The following is a 17,209-nucleotide window of genomic DNA, read 5'->3' on the forward strand; positions in this document are numbered from 1 at the left end:
ACAGGAACAAAAAATTGTGTCGTATCTCTCATTTCAAGCAGAATAGTAAAACTATTACCTCTCATACATGGCCTGACAGTGAACAATGCATCCACATACACTAGTGCACTGTCCAGGGGTTCTGAGAGGTAAACAGGACCCGTCTCTGAATCTCCACTTGGAAGGGAGAAAACCTAGGCTTTGAAAGCCTTGCTGGCTTGAACGCACACACACTAGCACAAGCGTGGGTTTCGGTGGCAGGCTGGAACAGCTCCCCAACCCTAGCATGCCTTTAAAGCTTTTGGGGTAACAGCAAACGCAGCCCCTCGTACCTGGTTTAGATCCTGGGCGGCTGCCACTCTGGCCTGAGGCAGCTGTGGAGGGTTGGCTGGGGGCCGCCGCTCCCCTCTCCTGCACTTTGTAGCTGTCTGGGGCTGCACAGACGAGACAACAGAGAAGAGACACGCTGAGTTTCTTAAAATTTACTGAGAAACACCCACCTAGTCAACATTTACTGTTAACCTCGTATCAGGTACTAGGCAAGACTCAGTAAACAAAAGATGCAGTTACCGCCCTGCCCTCCAGAAGCACGCGGTTCCGTGGGAAGACCCGCCCGAAAATCAACGGCCTTAGTTCAAGTGACCAGACCCGCGGTGGCCTCTCCAGGGCCCAGGAAGGCCCTTACCCGCTGGCCCAGCCCACGCATAAAGCAACCACGTGGGAGCGTGACTGGAACCCACAGTCTGATTTGAGTTCTTGAGAAGTTCACATGTTAGGAAGCAAACAGCTCCAAGAACGTAACCAAGTAGGTCACCAAAAAGGAACCACGAGACATAATTTACCAGGATTTTGAGAAAGCCTGTGACAAAAGTTCAATAACGAAGATGATTGAAGAGACTAAGGGAAATGTATCCCAGGGCAGGAAGGAAGGACAGACCCACCAGCAATTCTCCAGTCACACCCAGTACAGGGTCCTCCAGGACCAGGCAAATTTTTCTTTACACGTATTACTTTATTTAACATATATATCTATTTTTTGCTGAGGAAGATTCTCCCTGAGCTAACACCTGTGCCCATCTTCCTCTGTGTTTTAGTATGAGGGACAGCAGCACAGCATGGCTGCAAACAGAGCGGTGTAGGTTTGTGCCAGGAGCTGAACCTGTGCCACCAAAGCAGAACGTGCCGAACTTAACCACCAGGCCACCAGGGCTGGCCTCTATTTAACATATTTTCAAAGGCTATTTAAAGGATATGTGCTGCTGTCTCAGATAGAAATCATGTCCAAAACCAAGCCCTTGAGTTTCCCTACCTCCTCCCTCTGCCTTAAAACCCACTCCACCAGCTGTCTTCCCATCAAGGTGATTCCATCTTCCAGCTGATCGGCCCAAAACCCTGGAATCATGCTTGACTCTCTGTTTCCATCACTCTCGACAGTCAACCTGTTAGTAAATTCTTCCAGCTCTACCTTAAAAAAATACCACACCACCTCTGCCACCGCCTTTCAGAGCATCTCCTCCCGGTGTGACCTCAGCATCCTTCGACTAGTCCACCCGGCCCTCCACTGACCCTGTCAGTCCGTTTTCATCTCAGGAGCCGCAGCAATCCCGTCGAAACACAAGCCGCGTGGTTCCTCTGCCCATAACTCGCCCACAGCTCCCATCCCACTCACTAACACTCCGTCTCTGCCACGGCCCGCAAGGCACGGCGGGGGTCAGCCCTCGCCTCGTGCCACGTTCCCTCCTAATCACTCTGCTCCAGTCCTGCCGACCGACCGTCGTCACCGCAGGACGGGGGAGGGGGAGGGCGGAGGAGGAGAAAAAGAAAATTGGCATCAGATGGTAGCTTAGGTGCCAATCTTAAAAAACAAAAAAGATTCCCAACATGAAAAATCTGGAAATCCTCGGTAGGTAGCAGATAAGATCACATATACTATTTCTTAATTTACCGTTAAAAAAATACCATTTTTAAAATGAGTCAGGTGACTCTCCAGTTTTATTTAAATCTCTTTTCTTTCATTTTCTGAAAAAGAAAACTGAGCCATATACTATGACGCCCAATTAGTCTTCGCTAGCCTTATGAAATCGGACTAATCGTCCTGCGAGCCTGAAAGCTGTGCTCCGTCAGTGCCGCGCGTGGGCGTGCTGGAGTAGAGAGGAGAGGAAGGGCGCACAGCTGCCTCCCTGAGCCCCGGGAACGTCTCTCTAAATCTCTGAAACCAAATGCAGAGCCGGCACACACTGGGCGCTTCCATCCAGTGAAACTCCCGCAGCTCCAGTGGGGCGCAAGCGTGCCTGCAGAGCCCACGTCCTCTGTGCGTCACTGCGGCCCCTGCAGTGTCTTCCCATCAGGGGCACGGGGTCCTCACTGCTCTGCTTCTGTTTCTGTCTGAATGGTCTGGCTGAAGAGTCTTATCTCCACTGATCAGAAGAACTGGCCAAACAAATGCTCACTTCAGTAAAAACGCTGACTCTAGTAAGACGTCTATGAGTGCAACCTCAGGGACCACCCTGAGTTTAAATCCCATGGAACCATACGGGGCCGTGACATCCACAAGGATAACTATTTATGTCGCTATTTAAAAAAAACGTGAAATGTGGTTTGGGAAATAGCAGAGTCTAGCCTCGCTCCCGGCTCTGTGGAGCTGGTTCTTTGTCGCATTGTTCAACTGGACCTGGTGACACACAGCTACACATGTAGCTTTGGGAGAGTCACTGGAAGACAGAATAGAGGTTGAACCACACGTGATGGCCACTTCTGCAGTACAAAATGGCTGAGCATGCAACTTCTTCTCAATCCACAGTTCAGACCGCCTTGCAGGGGAGCGTGAGCACGGCAGCCCAAGGGCGCTACCCTCGAAAGGCCTGTTTGCTTCCCCCTTTGCCACACTACATCTCAGCCACGAGCAGACTCTATGCTGAGGCCTGAGTCTTCCAGCGAATCACAGAACCTCGGGTGGTCTTGGCAGACCCCCGACACACGAGACAAATAGCTTATTGGAAAATTTGGCTACAGAATACTGTTCGCAATTGAAGAATGTTATTGGCTTAAAATCATAACATACAAAGATAACAGAGTAACCTTCAGGCAATTCAGAGTGTTTCACCTAAAATTTCCTCCTTTATAATGCTTTTGCTCATTTACTTGACAGTTAAATTTTATTCTAATCTAGCTGTCAGGAGCACTGTAACATCTGAATCATAATGTTAAACGTTTTACCCGATGTTATTTATGAGATGTGCAGTAGAATAAAGACATGAGCAATCTCGTGACTCTGAAAGACTGTTCCGATTCTGCACATGAAGGAGAGCTCCTCCTTAGTTTACGTTCCCCATGGTTGTACGAGTGGCTGTGTAGGGATGAGCAAAGCTCAGGGGAGCCAGCACCACAGGAGCTGGGTTTAATTTCCTGTTTTGTCTTCAAAGGTCTTCCGCCCTCTTGCGTTGACTCAGCACCATGCTTGGTGGGATGCTTGTGCTCAGCGCTGGAAAACAACGTTAAGCAAATAACGCATCTTCTACCACCTTCTCCTTCACTGGGGTCCTAATTCTACCTCACCCCCAAACTGTGTTTTGAGCTTCTGCTCCCCCAGTAATTTCTCTCCTCTTCAGGAAAGTAGCCTCCTATTACAGCCTGAAGCGCAATCTCTCTGTCAGGCACCTTCCAGCCTGCGTTATCAATAAGCCCTCTGAGCACTGCCCCGGCCTGCCCCTCGGGGAAGGCGCACTCCATCACTTGCGACCACGTCAGAGCTGGACTCACTGTCTGCACAGAATCAGCAACCCCCGACGTCAGCCTCTTAGTCACTATCTGTGGCACCACCGTATTCCCAGGCTCCGAAATGTGAAGCAGTTTTTTCAGTGAACACCTGCAGACGCCCCAGGAGCCAGACACTCTCCGTGCACCGAGAGCTTAAGGATCACGGGCCAGAGCAGCCACACGCGAGGTGCTCGTGACCCTCCGGAGGGGACAATACGCAAACACGTGAAACTGCAACAATAAACCGATCCCATTTCTAAGAACATCACACACCACCGAGGACTAATAACCGACTGAGAGACGCAGACAGTGTGCAGGGAATCAGAGGTGGAGGACGGTGCGAGACGGGGGCAGTCAGGATGAACAACCTAATCAGAAAGACTCTAATAACCGACCGAGAGACGCAGACAGTGTGCAGGGAGTCAGAGGTGGAGGACGGTGCTGGCCGGGCGCAGTGAGGATGGACAACCTAATCAGAAAGACTCTAATAACCGACCGAGAGACGCAGACAGTGTGCAGGGAGTCAGAGGTGGAGGACGGTGCTGGCCGGGGGCAGTGAGGATGGACAACCTCATCAGAAAGACTCTCAAGAGTGGAGAGGAGGCAAGACTGAGGAGTAAGGAGAGAACACTCCCGGCCAGGGCACGGCCCAGCAGGACCACAGCAGAACAGACGACCGCAGGGTCGAGTCGGAACCGGGGCTGGGAAGGCCGGTGGCTGACATTGAGACAGGCAAACAGGCCGAGGTCAGCGCCTCCGCAAATTTCAAGAGTTTAGACTTTACAACGAGGGCAACGAAAGTCGCTGAGGCCTGTCGGATGGAACTTCTAGCTCCAGTGGGTTCTGGGTAAAGAAAAGTGAAGCCTAGCCAGGCTGCTGGAAATGGACAGAAAAATGCATCTTAATGAAACAGTAACAGGAAACCAGACACCTAAGAACCCCGCTTCCTGCGTAATGTAGGAATTATTCAGGTTTTTTCACTCACCCCTAACATGCACCAACAGATAAGCATTTGAGATTAAGGGGAAAAGTGACATGAGGGAACGGGGGACCCCTATGCCTGCAGCTGTGGAAGCGGGGGCGGGGGAGGGGAGGAGCGGAGTCAGTGTGGCCACCTGGTGGGAGGCCCGGGCAGCCAGGGACCCTCCACAGGCTCTCAGCATCGCCCCTGCTCCAAATCCTGCCGGAAACGGGACCCCAGCCTTGAACTCCAGGGAGCAGGAGCAGTGGGCGGGATGAGGAAACATGGGACGGAGGCAATGCGCCTGGCTGGGAAACGGGGGTGTTTCTGAAGGTCACTTTGAGGTGGGTCAAGGAAATAAACTGTGGGTCGAGGCTGGTGGGCGGCTTTAATCTTCTGTGGATGCCACAGGCTGGCAAGCAGCCGCTCACTGTGCACGCTACAGGCGCCACGGCAACGTACGTAACCACGGATGCTGAGGAACAGCGCAGGGTCCAGCTTGCCTGTCTACACAGAACAAACCCACTGTGTGGTGTGGTATCACATCAGCCACATTTAACCTGACACAGCAACAAGAAGGATGAACCACTTCTTCAACACTCCATTGCTCATTTCTTTCTGCAGCAACAAATGCAATTAAATAAGAACATTCGACGATAACATATCCGAGTCACAGAGTGCATCCTCTTTATTCATTGTGCTGACAAACAATTCAATTAAGATTTACGTTTTCTTTGCATTTCACACGCTCCAGATGGAACAAAAAGTCATAATTTGGTAGCTACAGAAGACAGCATTAGAGGCTTATAAGACCGTGCGGAGGTTTTAAAATTTAGGGGGAGCTTGTTCAGCAAGAATGAACAGTGACTGGAAGTCGCTTTCTCTTTACTTCAGCTCTTCACACTGAGAAAAGTGAAAGATTTCTGACAGTGACGGAAAGTGATATTCAGCCAAGACGAAGAAATGTGTCCAACACTCAGGTAATACAAACCCAACACAGAAAGACTGATTTTATAAACACTTTTAGATGGAAACAAAACGGCCCCCAAGCAAGTGGAGCTACAGGCATTTCGTCTCTGATGCCGGCCAGTGCAGATCCGTGAAACGGTGCACTTGACCAGAGCCACATGAGCACAGGGACCACCCCTTTCATCCTTAAATCTCCGAGTCTTCAGTGTCCTGCCCACTATCTGGCACACACGTGACCTTGAATAAACGCTTGAGGAAGGAAACGAGAGAGCGAGAGAGGGTGGACGGCGGACCCTGAGCAAACTGTGGCAACAGCCTAGAGAGAAAAAGTATTCATGACAAGACAATAAGTGAAAATAAAAAGTGCACATCTGCTCATTTTCTGAAGGCTGAGATTGTAGAGAAAAGGCGACCAGAAGAACCGTGAACTCATAGTCACATTCACACCAGGTCAGAAAAGAAAGAAAATATAGAATCATTCTAGGACGGCTTTGATGTTACAGTAGGCAAGACTCAAGATCAAATGACTGTCCTTGGGGCCACAGAAGACGAGGCCTGCCCGCTGTCACCCACGGAGAGGGTCTGGGAACGAGCGATCAACCCCACACAGGACAGATGTCACCCGTCCTGCAGGGCAAACAGCACGAGGACATCACAGCCTTGGTAGGGACATCAGGAAGGTGACAGAAGCAGCATTTCAGCTTTGAGAGACTGTAAACTCTGACCTTTTCCTAAAACAATTCTGTAGATTTGTTTTGATAATCTGTTTAAAAGCCAGGGAAACATCCACCTGAGCTGGGAGGAAGTGCATATTTCAGAAAAGCACATGCCCCACATATTTTGTGGGAACTACTGGGAGTCACTTCTTAAGCCGTTTCGTTTCCATCTAAAAGTGGCTGCTTGATGCACATTACAAAGTCCTTCTGATACACTTAGCTGACGGGAGTAAACATTACACACTTTAAATTCAGCCAAAAGGGCCCTTATCTGAAAACAAACAAAAAATAAATAAAACAAACAAAACCCTTCCTTCAGCCAGATGGCAACAACATAAATCGAACAGAAAATGCTACCTTCTCCACCTGCCTTAATATAAACCAGATTAAAAGGCAACCTCGTCAGCCCCGTGGGTGAGTATCCCCAGTCACAGTGCTGGCTGCTACATGGACGCTCTCTGCCCTAATCTGAATAATGCTTATGACCCAGCACATACAGGGCAAAGTCCAGCAGAAGAGGGAGATGCCCAACCGTCCCAGAGGTTTGCCGGTTACACTGAGAAATGGGATGGTAGTTAAGTGTCTGAATTTCAAAAGCTGGACAGGGAGTCTATCTCATTAGATCCAATTCAATTAAATTCAATGTGTAATTAAAAGCAACTAATTAAATAACTTGGGAAAGAAAAATAATTAGAACTCAACTTTATTATACTCTGCTTAGTTAAACGAACCAACTGAAAGAAGTTGTCTTTACTTTTAACAGGATAATGATTTACTTTAAAGAAAACTAAAATGGCTAGTGCCAGTATCTTACAAAATGATTACTACAAGCCACAAAATAGGAAAGCTTTTGTACTTAAATGCAAAATAAAATTATCACAGTAGAAAATGTACAGTTCTTAGAAAGAATCCCAAATAAACAGTGGACTCAGTTTTAAACATCAATTTTGCAAAGAAATGTGAATGTAATTTTAATCCTATGAGTATCGGTCGACTGAATGAGTACAATCTGTGAAATAAACATACATATCCATGGCTGCAGAAGATCAATAATTACTCATTCCTCCTCTGTAGAGAATAACAGTGAAACACTTAACTTTAAATTCTTTTACGTAAAGTCTGAAAAGCTCAATAGGAATGAGTGGTAAATAGCAAAAGGGTAAGTTTATTCCAATTCATTTCAGGTGACTACGGAACGTTGCTTAACTTAAAGCTTGTTTAATTATGAGTCCACTCACTCTCACCAGGCTTCCCACGCTGCAGTCATTTCTACATCTGTGTTTCCTCTCATTGAACACCAGCTTCATCATCTCTCCAACTATCTAAACCCAATCCATCGTTTTAAAAAAAAATAATAACCTTTATTTTTTAAAGCAGTTTTAGGTTCACAGCAAAACTGAATGGAAAGTACAGAGTTCCCAGGTACCCCTGCCCCACATGTGCACAGCCTCTGCCGTCAACATTCCGCACTATGAGGTGCCTGGTTTCAATCAACGGACCTACACTGACACGTCCTTGTCACCCAGAGCCCAGAGCTCACAGCAGAGTTCACTTTCACTCCTGGGGTTGTTCTGGGTTTTGACAAACGTGCAATGTCACGGATCCACCACAACGGTATCAGACACAAGCCGACGCACTCTTCCTAGTCCAGCTGGGGCCTCTCTCTCATGGCATCTTTTCTACTACTCCTTCCTCGCACACACTTCTTCCCCTGACTTACCACGCGCCAAGTCTGCCCCATGCTGCGTAGCATTTGACTTCATTCTATCTTGTGTTATTTTGTAACGCATGTTTCCAAAAGTTCTAAATAGTGATAATCTGATGAGAGGCAAGGCAAAAAATGTGTTTTATAGTGAAAAACTGGGGACAGGCCTGACGCAGCATTTCTCTCTTGGAAATTGACACTGCCAGTTTGCACAGGGAAGGCTCCCTGTCGTTCCTGCCAGTGACCCAGTAAATATCTACCCTCTGATGCTTCTCTCCTAACAGAACCCTGACTGGCCACAGGGCACAGTTCAGGCCAACAAGGTGAACACTGGAGTTGTCAGGTGGGGTTTGCAGGAATGCCCCTAAAGGGGAGGCAGATTCAGGCGGCTCGAACCTCCTGGCTCCTCACCCCTCTTTTTCTTCCTGCCTTGAACATGGACATGGCGCTCCAGGCAGAGCATCCGCCTGGTACCCAGGAGGCTGTCATGAGGGACAGGCTGAGGGACGAGCAGAGACCTGGCCCTGACACCCTTGAGCTGAACAAGCACCAGCAACTGCTCACGTCCATGTTTCCTGCAGGTAAGAAGAACGAGAATTCCTCACTTCTTTAAATCATTGGGGTTTTTTCTTTTTTGGATTCTATACTCACAATTAAAAGCAACCTGTAGACTGACACACCTCCTGTTAACCTCAGCCTGAAGTGCAAGCGCCTCAGCCTTCCAAGTGTCCTCCACAGCCTGGCCCAGCCCACCCTCCGGCTCTCACTTCCTCTCTTCCCCAGCAGTCAAGGCCCCCTCCCAGTCAGACACCAGGAGGCTGGAGTGGAGACCCCATGGGGCTTGGAGGGGGTTGGGACTCAGGAAGGGCAGAGGACTTGATGGCAGAAGCAGCCCGTGCGCTGTGTCTGAGATCAGCCTTCCACAGGCGGCACTCACAAGCAGGCTCGACACACTGGCATTCGGTACACACTTCCGTTTCAGCATCTCCTTCATTCATTGTGAAGCTTAACGTATTCTAATTTCCTCCAGAAGTCAGAAAGCAAAACAGGTGCTGGTGCATCATATTAAAGCAGATCAGCAATTAGTTTTGAAAATGGCAGGAGGAGCAAAGTCAGGAGAAAAAAATGAGTGAAAGATGCTAGGTCAGGGTTTTAACAACATCGTTTGTGACAGAAATCAGTTCCATAGGAATTCAAACAGCTTAGAAGGCAGCGGGTTCCTGAAACAATGTGTGGAGTTCCCAGGGCAAACCTCCGCCTTTCTAAGTGGCCAGTCTCCCAAGGCCGGCCGCACCACTGCGCTGACTGCAAAGGAGGGCTCGCAGTGCCACGGAAGGGCTTAGCCAGCTCCTCCATCAGCTGGCCTGCACGTGCATCTTCAGAGTAAGCAGTAATTGCACACTTGCCTATAAAGAATAAAATAAAATTTTCAACTGATTTAGCTTAATTTCATTTTTAAGATAATATTTGTTAGCTTTTCTATGCACTATAGAAAGACTATGAAGATAAACTTTTGAAAGGCCCATAAATCTCATCACCCACAATAATGCATTTATTCTTTTTATTTTAAAAAAGAAACGTCTACTCTACGGTTAGGAAATTTAACTAGTACATAAAGCCGTAAAATGAAAAGACAAAGCCCCTCCCACCCTCCATCCTTTCTGGAGAACACACTCCACATACACACCTGCCTGCCTCCTACTCAGAACATCGTGCCCACTCGGCTGTCCCTTTCCCTTCTCGTTTGGTGATCTTACGCGGCCTACACTTCGAGTTCCTTCTCAACCTGCACCACATTTCATCACTCCAACACATGCCTACAGTAATCAGATATCCCGTCCCCTTCTCTGTAAGTTCTCTGAATCTGCACGGATGTGTGAGACCACGGCCCTGATTGAGCGTCACTGACCTTCCTCTGCCAACACCCACACCTGATCCCCTGCCCCAGAGCTGGTGTATTAATCTCTTGCAGTTCAGGCCTCTGCTTCTGCCAGTCTGGACTCCACTGGGGAGACAATCACTCCAAGGAAGGGGACTACAAAGAAAACCCGAGAAGGCTTTCCCAGGACAGATGGTCAAGTGAACCCAGGCAGGAATGGGATCCACAAGGAGCCACGAGGTGAGGTTTGCTCCATGTGGGGACGTTCGCCACTTCTCCCCTCTAGTTTCGCAGGCCAGTCCTCCATGGGTTCGAGATGTGGCTTCTGCCAGCTCCCAGGGAAACACTGTGGGCTGGGCTGGAATCAAATTCTTCTCTGGCAGCTTCTCTGCACAGGAAATGGAGCAGCGCAGCAAAAGGACAGGAGGACACTTCCTGGCCACCTCCATGCCACGTCAAAGTCAGGCCTGCAGGCTGTTAAGTCAGGGAGTGCCAGGAAGGGCAGAATGCTACAACTGCTCCTTCCTCTGATGATCAGCAGGTGGTGACAAACGGGGGAATAAGGCCGATGACACCTGCATGGGCAGACGGCACAGGCTCCAGGTCACCTGGGGAGGTGTACTCCCCAGGTACACCAGGGCTGTACCTGGGCTCACACGGCCAGTGACTCTCAGGCGTACGTGGTTTGTGGTCTGAAAACACACTCGAATCTCTTAAATAGTTACGACGCTCATCCTGGATAGAGGTGGGTCTAAGCCAGGACTCATGAGAGCTCAGAGTAACAGCCAGACTCAGCATCAGGCGGACGCAGGATTTAAACCACAGACACTCCTCCAGTCTTCCGCAGGAAAGAACAAGTGAGATTCAGAACTGTTGTTCTGCTCTCTCTTCTCTTGTCTTCCTACTAGACGTGGCATTTTATTTACTCAATTTCTTTAATTTCCCACACTCAAAACGTCCCCAAACAGAGGATCTCAAATTTTGGAACCTATCGAATATCTACATGTAGTAACAAATGAAAACAAAACAAACTAAAGGGAAAGGTCCTAGCCTGAGAAACGAGAAAGCAGCCCTTGAGTCCAGCCGACTCTCAGGAGCACAGACGATGTGAGCAGGTGCCACTGCCTGCTGCGCATCAGGGCAGACCGAGCGGCTCTTCCCGGGGCAGAGCACTAATCGATACTTGGTTTACAGCCTGCAACTTACGATGGTCCCCCCTTATCCGTGGCTTCAGTTACTGGGGGTCAAGGGCGGGCCAAAAATATTAAATGGGAAATTTCAGAAATAAACAATTCATAAGATTTTAGTTGTGTGCCGTTCTGAGTACTGTGAGGAAATCTCGAGCCATCCCCTTCCGTCCTGCCCGGCGCGTGAATCTTCCCTTTGTCCAGAGGATCCACACTGTAGATGCCACCTGCCCGTGAGTCACTTGGTAGCCATCTCGGTTATCAGATCAACTGCTGGGTATGGCAGTGCTTGTGTGAAGTCACCCTTATTGTACTTAACAAGGGCCCTAAAGCCACATTTATTATCAGTTATCGATGTGAATCTCTTACTGTACCTAATTTATAAATTAAACTTTACCGTAGGTCTGTACGTATAGGCAAACGCACAGTATATATGGGGTTCAGAACTCTCTGTGATTTCAGGCATCCACTGCAGGTCTGGGGACGCATGCCCCGCAGATAAGGGGCAGCTACCGCACATGCTCATTTTCCAATACGAATACTCATTTGAAGTACTCTACATTCTTTTCAAACAAGAGAATCCAATTACAAATTCTAAATATGCCTAAACTATAGGTCTTTCGGGGTCACAAAGAGCTAAGCCAAAACTAAGCTGATAAACTGACTCCTTTCTTCTAAGTTATTTTGGAATGCATTTTATGTGACCATTGCTTACTTGACAACCTCCCTTTGGGAGGGGGTGGGTGGAGAAACCAGAGGAGGGGGACTGAGGGTAACCCTCGAGACAGCTCCGCCTGGAGGGGGGCACGAGTCCACCATCACCACGGAGAGCTGGGGGTACGGCGCTGACGCCAGCCAGGCTGCTCTCCTTCCGTCCCAGCGAGCACCGGCCTGGGCACTCACCTGCCCTTGCTCCCCATCCTGCTCTTTATCCAAGGACCTGCTCCTAGACAACCAGCTCTGCTTTCAAAATTCCAGTAGAGTCACTGTCAGGAAGGAAAGCATGTAAAGAACTGAGCTTTCTAGAGAAATGGGAAGGAAATTCACTGTGGTCAGCGTCCCTCCTAACCTGCCACTTTCCCCCACGTCCTGGGAACAGGCTGTGAACAACGCAGCAAGATGGTCCTTCCTAGTTTACAAACGAAGCCCAAGCCCAAGACGCCGTCAAACCTTGTTGTGACTTGACCGCCTTTGTTTCGTAGCAGTGAAAAAACTTAGAAAGTTTTCAAAATGGCGTGTGCGTTCTGTAAATAGCGAGGTAGGGAGAGAGCGATACTGCCTTTGGTCTCCACGGAGACTAAGGAAGGTGCAAAACGGTGGGTGAGGACGGGGTAGAGAGAAAACCAGCTTTCGAAACAGAGTAAGCAATTTTAGGGTAGATCACTGTACCATCAGTAGAGACGTTTAAAAAGCGTTGAATGAACAATTCTGAGCATCTTCTTTTCATAGAGATTCTATGACATTACTACGTAACAGGTTAAACAGGCCTTTGAGAGTCGTCAGTTGCACATGCAATATGTTTATAATGTGAATACGTGGTCCAGCTTTCAAACAGCAAATTTATCAACGAACTTCTGGAACACAACCCACATATCACTGGGAATTGCTCTTTTTTTTAAACACTACAATAGTCTAGCAAATAAGTATAAGGTCAGGGTCCTAGGTGATCATGTTTTAGAGCTAGATGAGAAAGGACATTCACTTAATATAAATGTATTAGCCACTCAGATTTTTTAAATACCTTGTCTTAGAAACAGCCATTCACATGTTCCTCAATTTAGTACTTTTGGATATGCTGTTCAACCTCCTATAGGCAAGATTTTCTGGCAGATAGGTTGAACTTGACTTTGTAAAGAAATACTCAGTAACAAGAATATGGCAACCACTGATGCCTGACAAAAATTCCATTTTTCATATGTCTAAAAGGTGACGCTTTTCATCATCTGAAAACACTGGATGAACACTTACTCCACATCAAAGCAGGAATGAGAGGAACACGAGGAACGGCTGGTAGGTGTCTTTTAGTGAGGTGTGCGTCACACAAGGAAACACCTGCCTTCTCTAATGCAGCAAATCGATTTTAGAACATCTTAATCATAAAAAATGAATCGCATTCTGGACATTGGCCTTCAGAATGATCAAATTAATGTGCAACCACATTAAAAAACGGTTATTTGGGTCTTTGCATTCAATCATCAGTCATACACAATTTTTTCTGTATGCATATCTGCCCTCTACAGTAATACATCAGCCTCAGCTAAATGAGCACTAGGGACACGAAGGATAACTCCACTAGACATGAAGATAGACGTAAACAAAGATGACATCATCGTGCGTCATCGTCACTGTCAAGGCCGATTTGTAAATCCTGCACCTGGACTTGCACACGCTGGGCTAGACCAGGTCAGGAAATCAGTCAGACAGGTGGACCTCTGAACCTTTTGGACACCTGAAATTTCACCTCTATATTCAGTAGGGTGATCTCTCCATAACAAAGGAAAATGTTTGCAATGACATACATCGTTATCAGAAACATTACTGCCTAGAGCGGAAATAATACAGAAGGCGTGTTCCATTATCTTTAGTTTCAGCACAGAATAGCCTCCCTGCCCTCTCCTCCCTCCCTCCACTGACTGGCTCTGCGCGGTGTGGCCCACGTGGGAGGTCTCGCTGCTCCCCATCCGGTGAGACGTCCTGTGATGAGAGCCCAACATGCCTCCCTCGGACTCCTAACTGAACCGGAGAAGGGAGGCCTGCACCGGAGAGAGCACCTCCACATTCACCCAGTGTGGAAGAGGGGCCGGCCTTCCCTCCCTCCACCCCAGAGCCCCTGGCCCACTCTGCAGAGGTGCCCAGAAGACAAACAGCTTTGTTCCTCCGAACGTAGCTAGCTGAGGTATCGCCGTGCTGCACGGTCCTCCCCATCCTGCGAGCAGTTGCCTGAAACTCACTCTCCTCACAGCAGCCAGTACTGGCTCTGCTGCGGCCGGGGCTCTGCAAACACCGGCACTGACCGCGGCACACCGGTCTGAGGTCATCTGTGAAGTGTGCACGCGAGGACGACGGTTTCATCTAATTCTTCGGGACAAAGACGGAATTCACAGTCATTTCACAGGGCCTACAGTGAAACATCTGCTGGCAACATATTTAGTTCCACTGATCTGGAAGTTATTCTAAACCAGCTTTAAAAGTTTGTTGATTCTCATTTCATTAGGAAAAAAATCTTAGCCTTTTTACAAAACTCAACTTTAACAAAAAGTTTAGGCTGAATATAAAAGCTGGAAAAACTATCCTAATACTATGCAATGTTCAAAACGTTGATTATAAATCTATTTTAGGTTTAGATTATTATAGACCGTTTTAGATTACTTAACACCATGCTTCAAATCCTAGTTAGAAACGTCTGATTTCCTGCGTGCATCGTCCACCCCTCAGCGCCGGCTGCGGGCTTCGGCCTGCTCTCCACCCGGCGTCACGTGAACCTGGCAGGGACGGTGGCCTGAGGTGACGCTCACAGAATTAACACTACAGCACCAAAAACACACAACTGACACCATAAAACAGAAGACACAGACCGCTCATTAGAAAACCCACGCTTCAGAAAGGAAACAGGACAGCAGAACCGTTGGAGAGGAGAAGGGACGACGTGAGTAACGCTCACAGAAGCAATGAGGGCGGCGCCGTCCACCAGCCCCTCGGACCCAGGAGCACGTGCCAGAGGCTTCTCCACATCACATCTACCTCTGCAGTCGCCCTGCGAGGCTACGGAAACAGAGGGTGAGAAGGCAGAGCGGGTGGGGGCCAGGCTGGTGGTTTCCGCTCACCAGGCTGATCTTCCAGAAAAGGGTTAGATGAACTCAGTTGCTGGATGACCTGGAGAGTAACTGACACCCGGGCCTGGGGCCTGGGAGGAGACCTGCGGCTTTTCTGTTTCTTTTTTTTCTGATGAGAGAAAGCACGGAGAGGCCTCGCGCTTCTGACGGACCGCCCTGACCCTAAGGAGAATGTCCGCACCTGCTCAGCGGGCCTCAAAGCGGGCACGCGTGTACCTGAGGAAGGCTCCCACAGCCTCGGCTTGGGACTCCTTTGGCAACGGTCAGGCTCCATCCCTTCCCAGGATAATATTTTTAAGTACATAAATTAAAACATACAGCATTACAAAAAATACAATCATATTTAAGTTACATTAAAAGGTTGTGTCGATGGAAATAATCCATAACCAATCTATAAATCAAAACTGGGGTGAGTTTATTATGAGCCAGATCTGAGGACTAGGCTGGCCTGGGGTCTTTCTTCCCCGAGGAAGGAGGGCACTGAAGAAGTGGGGTGTACAGGGTGGTTAAATACCATCTCAGAACTAACAGCATCCATCACACACGACAGGAAGGCCCCTTTCACAACAGTCAGGAGATTGCCCAGGCAGCACAGCACAGCTATTCACACAGCAGGTAGCCCGTCTGCTGTCTTGAGCTGGGTGGTCACAGGGTGGGCACAGCAATCAATTCCTAGCCTAGGGAGACGCTTATCCTTAATGAAATGCCATATGGGGGAAGTTGCATCTTTATCTTAAGGCCATTTGTTTTTGTCTTTGGGACATACCAAACGCTGAAAGCAGATGTACAATGCGTGCCCACTGGCAACATCAGGCCCTTTTGGAAAAACAAGGTCAGGCCAAGTTAGTTTTACATCAAATGGCTTCCTCATGTGCTCCAATATATCCTCTTGTTTGCCATTTGTTTATCAGTTACGAAGATGTTAAAATGTTCACACTATGGAAATACATGCGCTTCCTCATTAACCCATTAAGTAACACAACGGGCCATGATTTCAGGGTCGTGACCAGTTTGCATCACCTCCTGAGACGTCGGAAACAAGTGTAGTGTGACACAGATATCTGACTTCTGTGGACGCTGACGCCACTGCAGGCTGTGGCTCACGCTCACACTCGTAATTAAAGCAAACATTCAACTTCCAGGAGAGGCGACCAGAAACACAGATGTGCTCACTTTCTCATCCAGATTCACAGACTCCAGGTGAAGAACCCTCGAAGGAGCACACGCACGCAGAGGGACTTAGGGAATCAACCCTGGATTCCTTCCCAGAACCTTTCCACCCTGCATTTCACACGCCCTTCCCCACCGTCCCAGGACAGGTGTCGTCGTGCACCCTGCACGTTCCGCGGCTCCTGGGGCAGGTGCAAACGCCTCCGAAGCGCCACCAAAGGAAAACGGAGAAGACTCTGCTCCCGAGGAGGAGAGCAAGGTGAGAGACTCTGGGGCAGGGCCTCGCTTCAGCAAGGGAAGGGACCAGGACACACCACCCTAAAAGACGCCGCTTTGGCATAGTGATTATTTTGAGCTGAAGGCAGATGAGAAACAGCAGACGCAAGAGGAGCTCTCTGTTCTCCCCGTTTCTGCCTAAAAGCTGGGCATAAATTTCCATTTGTAACGCAAGAAATTTCCATTTTAAAGGTGTTTCCTTTCCCATCCAGGAAAAGAATGGCTCATCACCAGAGACAACGTGAGTCTGCACAACAAACCTTAGTCCATAACCCTTACTTACCATTAGCTTCTCCCATATATTTACCTTCCCACAATTTATAGCCCCAGAAGCCCAAACCCCCTTTCCTTTGTCTAGTCACTTCTCCACAATTTATCACCCTTTGTTAAAATGGTACATAAGTCCCCGGGTTAAACACCTCTGTGGATTTTCACTTCTTTTCTATGAAGCCCCCATGCATATAAAAATATTAACATCAAAGAAACATATGCTTTTTCTCCTGTTAATCTGTCTTTTGATAGTTTAATTTGCAGGCCCCAGTAAACCTACCTAAGAGAGTACAGAAAAAGTTTTCCTAATCCTACACATGTAAAAAGGTCTGCTTTGCCTGTTTGTCTATGCTGATGTATCAGTGTCATAGGGCACAAATTAATACACTTATTTGCATTAAAAAGGAAGTCAGACTTTTTCTGTCAGAAAATCCAAGTATGATATGGCTGATTTGTTAAATCAATCAGGAGTTTTTTTGGATAAACTGAATGAGCTAAATCTGTAGCT

At 48.2% G+C, this 17,209-nt stretch overlaps 1 protein-coding gene across 37 annotated transcripts in view; it reads right to left on the reverse strand.

Moving 5' to 3' along the window:
- Positions 1–17,209, reverse strand: part of MAP7 (microtubule associated protein 7) — a 149,222-nt gene that overhangs the window by 60,774 nt on the left and 71,239 nt on the right. For 30 of the 37 annotated variants that reach the window (XM_070496552.1, XM_070496550.1, XM_070496546.1 and 27 more), the window contains one exon: positions 312–413. The exons of the other annotated variants lie outside the window; for them this stretch is intronic. In XM_070496552.1, the coding sequence (XP_070352653.1) occupies positions 312–413 (102 nt within the window). The remainder of the gene's footprint in view (positions 1–311; positions 414–17,209) is intronic. 37 annotated transcript variants of the gene reach the window in all.

Source organism: Equus asinus, chromosome 24 (assembly GCF_041296235.1).
Source record: "Equus asinus isolate D_3611 breed Donkey chromosome 24, EquAss-T2T_v2, whole genome shotgun sequence".
Taxonomy (NCBI): domain Eukaryota; kingdom Metazoa; phylum Chordata; class Mammalia; order Perissodactyla; family Equidae; genus Equus; species Equus asinus.